The sequence below is a fragment of the Boleophthalmus pectinirostris genome, unplaced genomic scaffold, assembly GCF_026225935.1.
Source record: "Boleophthalmus pectinirostris isolate CB_2022bp ecotype Guang Dong unplaced genomic scaffold, ASM2622593v1 HiC_scaffold_19, whole genome shotgun sequence".
NCBI classification, from domain to species: domain Eukaryota; kingdom Metazoa; phylum Chordata; class Actinopteri; order Gobiiformes; family Gobiidae; genus Boleophthalmus; species Boleophthalmus pectinirostris.
The window spans coordinates 16,230,262-16,242,740 of NW_026571140.1; the positions used below are offsets into that span (position 1 = coordinate 16,230,262).

Consider the following 12,479-nt stretch of genomic DNA (forward strand, 5'->3'; position numbering starts at 1 on the left):
GGAGATGGCTTGTCACCTGCATTATTCCACTGAAATAAAACATTAAAACCATACTTCGGAACATTCTTCATGGAAATATATAGATTTCATGGCATATCATGGAAGATTATAGAAAAGGGTCTATTTTTGGCTAAAACATTACATACTGTGCCTTTCATTTTACGACTCAAAAAGGTCAATTTATGTTGAAACCTTTATTACAGTAAAGAGAAATCTAAAATTAGTAGTAAAACTCATTTAAACATGTATTAATATTGAAAATCACATGGGACAAAATTGGACCTTTTCTGTGTACCGTATTTTTTATTTATTTATTTGATTGGGACAGAGCATGTTAATGAACAAACATGACAACATGAATGTAAACACACCGGATTGTAGCCTAAGGCTAATTTCCATCCATTGTCCCAAGGGCAAGGGTCACAGGGGGCCAGACACTAAAATATTGCACACTCCACTCATTATATAGTTCCATTCATTGCACAGTTCCCATTCATTGCACAGTTCCCATTCATTGCACAGTTCCCATTCATTGCACATAGAAAAACAATTAAAATCACAGTGCAGTTATACATGTGTACATGTTTGATTTGACCATAACCAAGTTTTTGTTTGAGCTTTAAAAGAGCTGTATGTAGGGCATTTCTTTCAGGGTCAGTGGAAGACTGTTCCACAGATTTCCACCTTGTACAGATAAAACATTCTGACCAAAGGTGGTCCGTCTCTGGGGTATGACCAAGTCACCCCTGGTGGTGGCTCGCGTGGTTCTTATTGAAATGTCTTTACGTTTAATGTAATTATTTAATAGTGGTGGTGCCAGGGAGTGTAGAACCTTATAAATTAGACAAGTCCTTTTGAGTTTGACCATGTTGCTAAAATCTAGAAGCCTGTGCTTTTTCAGTATGTGACAGTGGTGGTGGGAAATGGGTTTTTTGTCAAGTATTTTTAGACTTCTTTTATAGAGGTTTTCAATGGTTTTAAGTGTTGTGGGGCAGGCAAGAGACCAAGTAGTTAAGCAGTAATCGATGTGAGAGATAATCATTAAATAGAAATAAGTTTTTGCAGCATTCATGTTTAAGTTATTCCTGATATGACGGAAGTTCTGAATGTTAAACTGGATAACCTGGGATACTTTTTTAACATGACTTTTGAAGGATAGTGTTGAATCTAGAATTACTCCAAGGTATTTAAATTCTGAGACCAGATCAAGTTCAACTCCATTTTTGGTGTTTAGCAGAAGGCACGAATCCTTGAGCCAGCTATGCACAGACTGTGAGGTCCTCAGCAACTTGCTGAAAACTTCTGGCTTGAGTATAGATGACTGCATCATCTGCATACATCTGTGAAAATGTATTTGGACAAGCATTTGGCAGATTATTGATGAAGAGGGAGAATAGCACAGGCCCAAGGATTGAGCCCTGTGGGGCAACAACATCAGAATCCAACAATTGAGATTTTACCCCATCAACTACCACATACTGTTTCCTGTGCTACAGATATGATGTAAACCATTGGAGAGCTAGACTGGAGACTGGAGATGTTAAACTGAGTCAACCGGGACAGTAGAATCTGATGATTTATGGAGTCGAAGGCTTTTGGACTATAAGTCGCTCTGGTCTATAAGTCTCACTTTTGGGGGATCATTTATTTTATAAAATCCGAGACCAGGAACCAACATTTCATCTTGAAAGGCAAGTTATAGTAATAACAATAGAACAGAGAACAACAGGCTGTTAACGTAACATATGAACAGTTATTCAGATAACTATAGTATAAACAACAGAACAGAACAAGTTTACCAAACTCTCCATCTTACTCCACATAAGTAAATCCATTGAATTCTTCATCCTCGTAAACAGAGCGCCACTTCTGCGTAGCTGTTGTCAGACTCAGCATCGGTTCCAGTTAGAATTATTCCAGCCTTTCTGAATCCCAACAGGTTGGTTTCAGTTGTCACTGAAGTCCAGGCTTTGTCCATCCATCCGGTGACTTCCAGGAAAGTTGCATGGTGCACACTCCTGACTGTTACAAGTTTCTTGCTCATTCTAAACTTTCTCTCTGCTGCGCAATTACTGTTTTTGACTGCATATTTCGCTACTTGCAGCTTGTAATCTGCAAAATATTATTTTCTTTTTGGGGGCATTTGTGTTCATTTTTCTCAGTTGTCTTCATAAGTTTGTTTAAATGATACATTTTCAGTGGTACAGTAATAGTGCAATATGCAATATGATCCGTGACAGGACAGCAGCTTTTTCTGCAGGAGACATGAGCAGTAGAGTGAAGTGACAGCAGTACAAGAGTAATAGTAGTAGCATTTACTGACACACAAGCCTAGAGCACCCTCTCACAGCTGTCAGTGTGTAAATTTGAATATATATATAAGTCACACCGGAGTATAAGTTGCAGGACCACCCAAACCATGAAAAAAGTGTGACTTGAAGTCCAAAAAATAGTAGTTTTAGAGTAGTCTGGTTTATATCAGAATTAGTATAAGACCAAATGATAATACTGAAGTATAACTACTAACTACTTCTTGTGTAAAACATAAAATAAAATCACCCAAATTGTCTTAATAAAAAGATCTGTTTGAAATCACGTTTTTTTTGTTTGTTTTTTTTGTTTCTGTAGCATCATGACAACCTTACAACAGTATCAACAGTGTGGATTAAATGAACTTGAAAGAAAAACACATTGTTTTTCTTTATGAGTAAATGCAGGTACACATTTTTTGTACAGTTGTCACCTACCCACAGAACACGAACACCTGCCAGCTGCCGCCTGCAGAACACGCCATGTTCCACACGCATATACCACCAAGTGCCATTTTAATTAAAGAAACAGATGGGCAGATTTTCCACTTAGTTTGCTTGTCTTGTGGTGGTGATGATGATTCAAATCAAATGAATGCTCCTATACATAATTAGTTGTCTCATCGCCACCATAGTCTACAGTAAACAGTGCTAAAACTCCAGACGTGAAGCCAAGGACGGTTGAGTCACCGCAATGAAAGAAGTCAAAGCAATTCTCATTTATAGCTTTTCTTTATGGCCTAAAGTTTAAAATGGTGAGCAAGCCTTTTCAACACGTTTTTTATGACTCCAATGTTTAATCATCAAGAATATCAAGTTGGTAGGTTCACACGTCTGACTCATTGCTATACCCAGTCGCACTCATTATCTCTATGCTGTTACCAAGGCTAAAACCGTGGAACTATTATAGAACTTTTCAAAGTGAGCTGATTGGAGTTAGGTCGGCAATCGCAAGTCTTAAGGTCAGCGTGGCTTAGACTGAGAAGCAACAGGGGGCCACATGCTCTTTTGCAGTGATTGATCTATGGTTAAAGAAAGTTTAAGAAAAACTAAAGAAAATGTCTGGAAACAGGTATTGCTAACAGGTATTGCTTAGTGGAAAGATAAAGATGAAGAATATGTGAAAATATAAGAGTTACCACTTTTCAAATAGAACATCAAGGGCTCTTTTGAATAAGCATGAATTTTAATTATACAATTAGCATTTTCTGGCAGGAATGAAGTTAACACATTATGTGAAACTGTATTGCATTTTGGTTACTACTTCAGAATATTTTATACGTCATCTACTGTGTACCTGTCACACAATGTACATGCATCTATTTTTACAACTAAACACATCATGGAGCAGGTTATTCTTAAACAGTTATGTCATTGTATCTTTGGGCAAAACACTGGCATCCACCTTGCCTGATAAAGCTGAATGAATTCTAAGCACTTCAGCACTTTTCACGTTTGTACTTTTGATACTAGTGTAATCAACATTCCCTGGGGATGTGACGCTAATTGAGGCACTGTTCTGTCTGAAGCTCTGTTATTCAAGTTAGACTTTAATCTGAATTTTGTTTTAACACAGTCTGCACATAAAGAACTGACTTAGCTGCAAGCACAAGATGAGCTGATTTATGCTGTTAAACAAGTCTCTCGCACATAAAGGTACAGTCACAAGCTAGAGCATTAGCCAGCAGTTTTTCAGTTAATAACTGTCACCTTTTTGCTGAAAACCAACACCTAACCAGGACCATGAACACTTGTATTGATCACAGACTCCTTAAAACGTGCTGTTTCAATCAGTGTTTAGTATTTTTCTCAAATTTTCAGATGATCTTAAAACGTTTTGTCTGCGTTTGCTAATGTGTGCATTGTGTCTCCATGGTAACTGTTAATTATTCCTCCGATAGAGATGCATGTAGAACACCCACGGTGTTATGTCACCGCAAAGTATCAGTTGACAGTAAATAGGGTGACTATGATTAACCCAGGTGAGTTATAATTAGCCAAAAAAACATATTAATTAAGAATCAGTAATTGGATGTTTATTTTTCTTTTCTACTCCTAATTATACAAAACCTTGGGTTATGTTTTCACTTTTCATTTCCGTTAGTCAGGTCCATCATCTTTCGCAATGGCTTCCAAAAGGATGCCACTAATTACCAGGCCAAAACTCTCCTCCGAGAAACTTCCTCGAACTTTTAAGCACGTCTGCAACCAAAGCTCTTTAACAGAAATAGTTTTGCTCACTTCTTGTTAAAAATACCTTTGCTTGTGTTTTTTCCGTTTTCCCACTGTGTAAAGCCAAAAGCCAGATAAGACTTTATATCTGCAGGTCTGGTGTCGTCTTGTGTGCTTATTTGTGCAAAACCACTTGAACCCAAATGCAACCCAGTATTCTCTTTAAAGTCAGATTAAACATTCTCGGCACCATCTGACAACACCGGCCGCTCTGTAAAAGGATTTTTTCATCACGGCAGGGTTCCTGTCTCACATTTTGTATTAAGAGAAATATTCAAATATTCACTATTACATCAGACGGAAAGTGTTAGATGTCGTGTGCATCATTCGGTACACAGGGGCTTGTAATTCACTGGGACTGCAGCGGAATTTCAAGTAGGGCGATGCAGTCACACCACAGCCAGTGGAGGATCTTTTTTGTCTTTTTTTTTTCAACCTATACAACAGTTTATTTGATTTCAGTTCCAGATCCATGAAGAATATAAAACTATTAAATCATTTCTATCTGATACTTCACATTTATTGTAAACAGTCCCAAACATGTTTTAGAACAAAATGGAACACCTCTGCACAATTGCATAAAATGTTTAAACTAGAAAACTGGCAGCATTGTAGTAAAAGAGCTACACTAATTATCACCAAATTGTCAATATCCTTTTTTTTTAATTATTATTATTTAGTCCAACTTGTTTTGATTTTGTTAATCCACTGTTTTGACTAGTTTGACTAATTAAATATATAGAAATATTTGCAATAACATTATCACTACATCTCACTGAGAACGTTCACGTGTGCTATCCTGTCTTTGTGAGTGTCCATGTAAACACAGCATCCTGATTTCAGTATCCCAGATAATCCAGCATCTGGTCATGAGAAACCAGGATACGCTCCCTAAGATATTCTGATAGGATCCTGGATACTGTGGCATGTAGATGCAGTATCCTGATTTCTGAACACTGGTGTCGTACTGAGCATGTGCAAACTGAAGTAACAGATATGATAGGAGTAGTTACTTTCCCAAAACAACTCCAAACTTCTACCAGGATTTTTAAATATTATTTTACACATATAAACAAAATAAAGCAGTCTACTGTCTACTGTTTAATACACTGACTGGCCAAAACAGTTTATATGATCCATTTCTGTTATGGTAAATGTTTAGTTGTAATAGTGTTAGATAGTGGGGTGGGCAATATCTTGATATTTAAAATATATCTTGATCATTTTTAAATACAAAATGGATTCTGACATATTGTATATATTGATATATTTAATCCTAACATTGCTGCTTTGCCTTATCTGTGCTGTGCTCGCCACCTCCTTGTGTTTGTGACCCCTCCCCTTGCGTCTTGTCTCATTCAACACATCGGTGCCCACAGCCAGCCAGTGAATGCCGAAAGTTGGTGCCAACCAAAGCTTCTAACACCACAAACCTTTTGCACCATTCACAGACTCACCATCAGAAGCGCATCCTCTGTCACAGAAAGAACACTCATATTCCACTGAGTCGTGTCCTTTAGTCCAACAGAAGCTAACTGCATCAACGCACAAGAAGTCAGTTGTTTTTTCAGCGCTTATAGTTTATGCAAATGAGCCATGTGGTTTTAAGTTTTGTTTCTGTAAAACGTAAACAAATGTGCACAAAGTTCCATTAAACTCATTATAATCTCAAACGGGCCAATGTGGCTCTATGGCAAAATATATCGAGATATATTTTTACTCCATATCGCCTAGCCCTGTTAGATAGGGCAAGCCTTTTTATACTAATGATGTACTGTCATGGTCACCACCTATTCCTTTGCATCTCAAGCCTGATGTTTTGTTTGTTTGTCTGTTTTTTTAAGAGATTTATGCATGTCACACTACAAAACATGAGAAATTTAAATAGTAAAACAGCTAGTGCTATTAAATATTAAATATGTATGTAGGTCACGTGTTTGACAAACGCTGATTGTAGAGCAATAGGATGGTTCACTCAGCGACCAAGATTCCTAAATAGCAGACACTGCTTACTTTGTGCCACTTGCAGCTCGTCTTTGGTAATATAAAGTTTAATCTTTTTCCCATTTTTACTGTGAGACCTACATTTTTGAGCAACAACAATCAGAAATCTTTCATCGCAGACAAACAAAATCATACAGTGGATACCAGGGCTGGGTCAGAGTGAATGGTGCTATCAGGTTTGTTGATTTCAATAACACATATGGGAAACAAACTACCACATTGGTGCCTTATCATAAAAAACTAAATCAAACTTCTCTCACCTCTGATGTACAATGATTTGTGCTTCAGAAGTCTGATGTTTCTTGGTCCTCTCTGTAGTTTTTTTCTTTGGTCCTCAGAAGCAGCCATGTTTGTTGCTCAAAATGCTCTGTTCCACCTTGTGATGTCATAAAGTGGTAGTTTTCAAGTTAGCATTTCATGTTTTCTTTAGTTCTATAGAGATTCCAGGGCTGAGGTCGCCATGTGGGCCGTGTCTTCTCGTGTACACAGAGTGGACCATGTCTTCTCGTATATGCTGCGTGTACCGTGTCTTCTCGTGTACCCTATGTGAACCGTGTCTTCTCGTGTACGCTGTGTGAACGTGTCTTCTCGTGTACCCTATGTGAACCGTGTCTTCTCGTGTACGCTGTGCGGACGTGTCTTCTCGTGTGTGCCACATGGACCGTGTCTTCTCACGTATACTGTGTGGGCTGCGCCTCCTCCCATGCACAATGCCGGCCATGCATTTAAACCAGGATTAAACCAGGACTAAAATCTGGACTAAAACTATAACTAAAACCAGGACTAAATCCGGACTAAACCAGGACTAAAATCAGGACTAAAACCAAGTCTAACCCAGGTGTAAACCAGGACTAAATCAGGACTAAAAGCAGGTCTAAATCAGGATTTAACAAGGATTACGGGGTTTTAAACATGTGTGAATGAAACAACACACAACTCCAGTGAAAATTGTGATGGGGAAAATATTGTAATATGGCCCCTTTATGTATACTCATTTTTAATCAGGTTCTTTTATTCCGATAGCCTCTTTTATTCCCACTGTGATTTACCTGCAGGCAGACTTTGACTACTTTTTCCACCTGGCACCTGCTAGGCCTTCACAAAAAATATTTATATAATTCACAGTAGGTTACCATATTGTTTTTCACGCCATCACATTCTTTAAAGTTTTTCTCTCTCCAGTTCACACTGCAAACGGAATTCTAACTTTTGTTCTGTTGTTAAGCTTTAGGATTACGTTTTTATCACACTGCGTGTTTGCCACAAAAGAAACAGAATGAATTGAGTTAGTAAGTGCAGACATAACAACAGCTTTTTCCTGTCTTAAAATGTATAATCAAAAAACTAAACAACTATGATTATGTGCAAGTGTGAAGTAAAGTAATCAGTCATCAGCATTGTGAGCCAGAGCCTGTGTTGTGGGTAAAGTTATAATGTTCAAGTACATCCATGCCCATATATTTAAACAAGGGTGTACTCTGCTAAGCTTGTCACGATAATTACTATATCAATCAATCAATTTATCACATGATAAATGGACCAATAGTTTTTGGGGTTCAATATTTATCTTGTGTATGTTTTCTTTGCACTGCTGGGGAATTTTAAGTTATTTTTTGGCCTTGTGATAAGATTTGAATTGTAGAAGGTTGAATTAAAAACTTAATTCTGCTGTTTATTTATAGCAGCTCATGGTTTTTTGAAGGTGCATTGTGTATCTTTTCTGGTAGTGGGTCCTTCAAAATGCTTTTCTCCATAGAGATGTTATTGCCTTGTCTGGAATGTATCACAGTATGGCATTAAACCTTTCTACCTTCATGGAGACCAAATCAGACCAAGTTACAGCTCATATCTGTGGAAAGGTGACCCGATTCACAGTCAGAATGCCTGTTTTTCGAGGTATTTCTGAGCTATTAAACCACGTGTAATTGAATAAATGTAAGGTAGAGCTGTTTAATGACATACTGTGGAATATTCCAGACAGAGAAATTACATATCCACAGGTGCAAACAGGTGATGGACCCCAACCAAAAAGTTACACAGTGCATCTTTAACAATATTGTAGATTTAGAATAGATTTTTTGGTTTAAATCTGCTCTTGGATTTTTGTGTAAATGAGTTAAAGTGTTATCATCTGTATTTACTCATTATAAACTGTCGCTTCATGACATCACAAGATGGAATAAATAATTTTTAGTTTTGGAGATGTAGACCAAATGCAGGATTACTCAAGCATTTGTGAATGAAAGAAAACACAACTCTAGGTATATTTTGGAGGAGGCAACGCCATTCTAACATGGCTGAAAGTTCATCAAAGTCAATTTTATGTGACATAGGCCTTAGATACAATCCTGTCACTCTGTAGTAACACTTCCTGCTTGTGTGTTTTCCAGTGGTGCAGCACATAAAGCGCAGAGACATCATTCTGAAGAGGGAGCTGGGAGAGGGTGCGTTCGGAAAAGTCTTTCTGGCGGAATGCTACAACCTCTGCCCCACCAAGGACAAGATGCTGGTGGCCGTCAAGGTAAGTTTCTCTAGTCTGTGCTATAAACCCACTTACAAGCACCTTACATTCCAGATTTATTATTAGAGCCTAAGTGAATTTGGGGCAGTGTCAGGCTGTTAATGGGGAACTGGACAAATGCCAATGGACTTCCAGCGCTCATAGCCATTTTAAAACTCAGGGGTGCTCCCAAAACGGTTCATTATGTCAGCTTATTATGGTGTTCTTGATGTGGTTTGAACTTGTGCTAAATATGTCTGGTAGTCATTTAAGATACATGTTACTGAAAAGCAATAGCTGTGAAAGTCAAAATTATATAGTAAATTGTATTGATTTGATATCACTTTGTAATACCCCACTGAAAAAAAAAAAAAGCAACATAGGTCTCCAGGAAAAATAGCTGATAGCTAATGGAGGTCTAATAGCTAATGGAGGTCGAACATCAAAATTGCCAAATGTAACACCTTAATTAGTTTTCGTTAATAAGTATTTACAAAGCCTTAATTCATAATAATAATGAATGAATTAATCATTACATTTATATAGTGCCTTTGAAGATACCCAAAGCGCTTTACAGTTCATTATTGATTCACTCAACACTCAGTGGTGTTAAGCTACTACTGTTGCAGGGGCAGACTGATGGAAGCAAGGCTGCCGATCTGTGCCATCGGGCCCTCCGACCACCACCGTTACTCACGCACAAACGACTTTCATACTAGGCAATGTGGGTGTATTGTCTTGCCAAAGGACACAACAACTGTTTTTTTGTTTTTTTTTGTCACTGGTGCCCCACTGTGGCACCTGGAATTCCCAGTGGTCTCCCATCCAAGTACTACCCAGGCTCAGCTTTGCTTAGCTTCTGAGATCTGATGGGATCAGCCCGTATGGGATATAATAAAAAAACAGATTTTAATGGGCCTATATTACACTATTTTGTGATCTGTTATAATGTTGTTTTCTCATCAGAAACATGTACGCAGTTGTGTTTTATTTCATGTTTAACACATAAATCTTGCATAGTTAGGCCAAGTTATTCTCTCAAACTGATCATGTGATCATACAGGAAGTACTCCACTCCTGTATAACCGCATGGCCACTCCATAAATCTTCACTAGACTCATTTGGATATTTCAGTTTAATTTGTTTGCATTGGTCAATAGTTATTATAGCTAACAAAAACTAGCATACTAATTGCACACATCCTTATTCTTGGACAATACAACACATTCTAATTAGATGCAGACAGTAAACAGTGGACTTATTGTGAGCTCAAGAGATGATTATACAATGTACCTGTACTGGGGCAAGACACAAAATTGGGTACAGGCTCTTTAAGTCCACGCTATTAAAAGTTTAGTTATTATAATGCGTTACGATTGATTTTTACAGTGCTATTTTCTTTATGCATTTATTTTAATTGCAATAGATGGTTGAAAATCAAATTAATTAAATGCTCGTATCGCAGTACTACAAAAGAATAGATAATGCACACATTGCCATAATTATTATAATCATGTAGCATAAATTATTCTCTGATTGCATTGAATCTGCACCATTTAGGTCCATTCTCACCATCTGCTTAATAATAGTGGTCATTTCATTTAAGCTTTTAGAATCTGTTGCTTTCAATGCAGTACTGTTGAAACAAATTATACTGTGCATTTTCACCTGTCTGTTAGAATAGACTGCACTGGATAGCTTTCACACAATTGTATCTTTCATTATCAAATATACAATTTTTGGGGTTCTAATAGGTGCAAACTTTCAAATAAGAGACAGAAATTCAACACTGCAAACACGAATCCAGCTATAATCTCTTCGATACAGTCTGGTAATACAGCTACATTTAAAATCATTCATGTATTATATTTGCTTCTCTATCAACTTTTTCACATGTATTTGAGCAAAACTTCTATTGTCTCAGTACAGATACATTGTATAAACTGCTATTGAGGTCAAAAATAAGTTCACACTTATTTTCTTAAACATGTGTTAGCATGCTAGTTGTTGTTTACTCCACTGATCTCTGAAACTTGTGTTTAACACTTAGAACCACATCATAGAGGCTTGGAATGCATAAGGTAAATAAGGAATAGCTTTGGACCACTACTAAACCATTTAAATTATTTAGTTCTGTTTTCTTTACCTTTTAACACAGGGTCATTCCACACCACATCTCCGAATGCCCCCACTCGACCATCTCAGATTTGACTGAAAAAAATTCTAGGAGGTTCACATACTTTCCAATATGAGTAAAGTAAGAAAGGAGGAAAAGGAGAAGTCCCAAATTTTAGCTCCCTAATTTTTAGTTTTGTCATTAAAAATATTTTGTCAACTACTGCCTGACCTGTTTTGAATTGTTTTCTGAGGAGCCATGTTCAGATTGCTGTATCAAAAAAACTATTTAAGGTAGGTCCTTCAAATTTTAAAGGGTTAAAATTTGACAAATGTGCTTGTAAAATCATGCACATCACAAATTTTGGACATGTTAAAAACAGACGTCTTTCTGTTGTTGGGTGCTGTCATTTTCTTGATATAACATGGTAAAGATGGCACCAAATTATTATTATTATTATTATTTTTTTTTTTTTTCATTTTTAACACTTGATATCTTCTAGACCGTTCATCACAGAGGGTCAGTTTTAAAATACAAAGTACACAGCATGTGTGGGAAAGTGTATGTTCAATATCAAACCTTTGTCTTTGAAATTGCACTTTCCACAAAGATGCTCTCATATTTGAAGAGTAGAATTTTTGAGCAAATTCAAGCCCCCAGAAATCTGTGATAAATCAAAACCACATGTGTAAAAATCCATATTTTACAAATACATTTGCCAAATGTTAACCCTTGAAAATTTGAAGAACCTACCTTAAATATTTTTTTTAGATACAGCAATCTGAAAGTGGCTCCTCGGAAAACTCTGCTCAAAACAGGTCAGGGGGGAGTTGACAAAATAGTTTTAATAACAAAACTATAAGGAGTTGAAGCTAAAACTTGGGACTTTTCCTGTTGGAAAGTGTGTGAACCTCCTAGAATTTTTTCAGTCATATCTGAGGTGGTGGGGCGGCGACATTCGGAGATTTGGCGTGGAATGACCCCACAGTAAAATTACAAGGCTTTAAAGAACGAGTATTATTAATTTTTGAGATTTCTACCATGTTAACCATAATATTAAATAAATTACATAAATCATAAAAATTCCTAAAGAGATTTAGGATGTCATCCATGCATGTTTGAGTAATTTAGTGATCCCCCCAGGCCCTATCCGTACTCTCCTTTAGCTGCACTTTTAGCTGTACACAAGCCTACATCATCCATCCTCCCACACGACAATTCTCCATAAATATACAAACACATGATACAAAACTGTACACAACAGCTTGACAAACCTGGTGCGAGGTGCGGTAGCTTCATTATCAGGACGCATGCTGAT

At 37.2% G+C, this 12,479-nt stretch overlaps 1 protein-coding gene across 2 annotated transcripts in view; it reads left to right on the forward strand.

Annotated features, from left to right (window-relative positions):
• ntrk3b (neurotrophic tyrosine kinase, receptor, type 3b) overlaps window positions 1-12,479 on the forward strand; it is a 279,414-nt gene that overhangs the window by 234,312 nt on the left and 32,623 nt on the right. For both annotated transcript variants that reach the window (XM_055154591.1, XM_055154590.1), the window contains exon 13: window positions 8,936-9,066. In XM_055154591.1, the coding sequence (XP_055010566.1) occupies window positions 8,936-9,066 (131 nt within the window). The remainder of the gene's footprint in view (window positions 1-8,935; window positions 9,067-12,479) is intronic.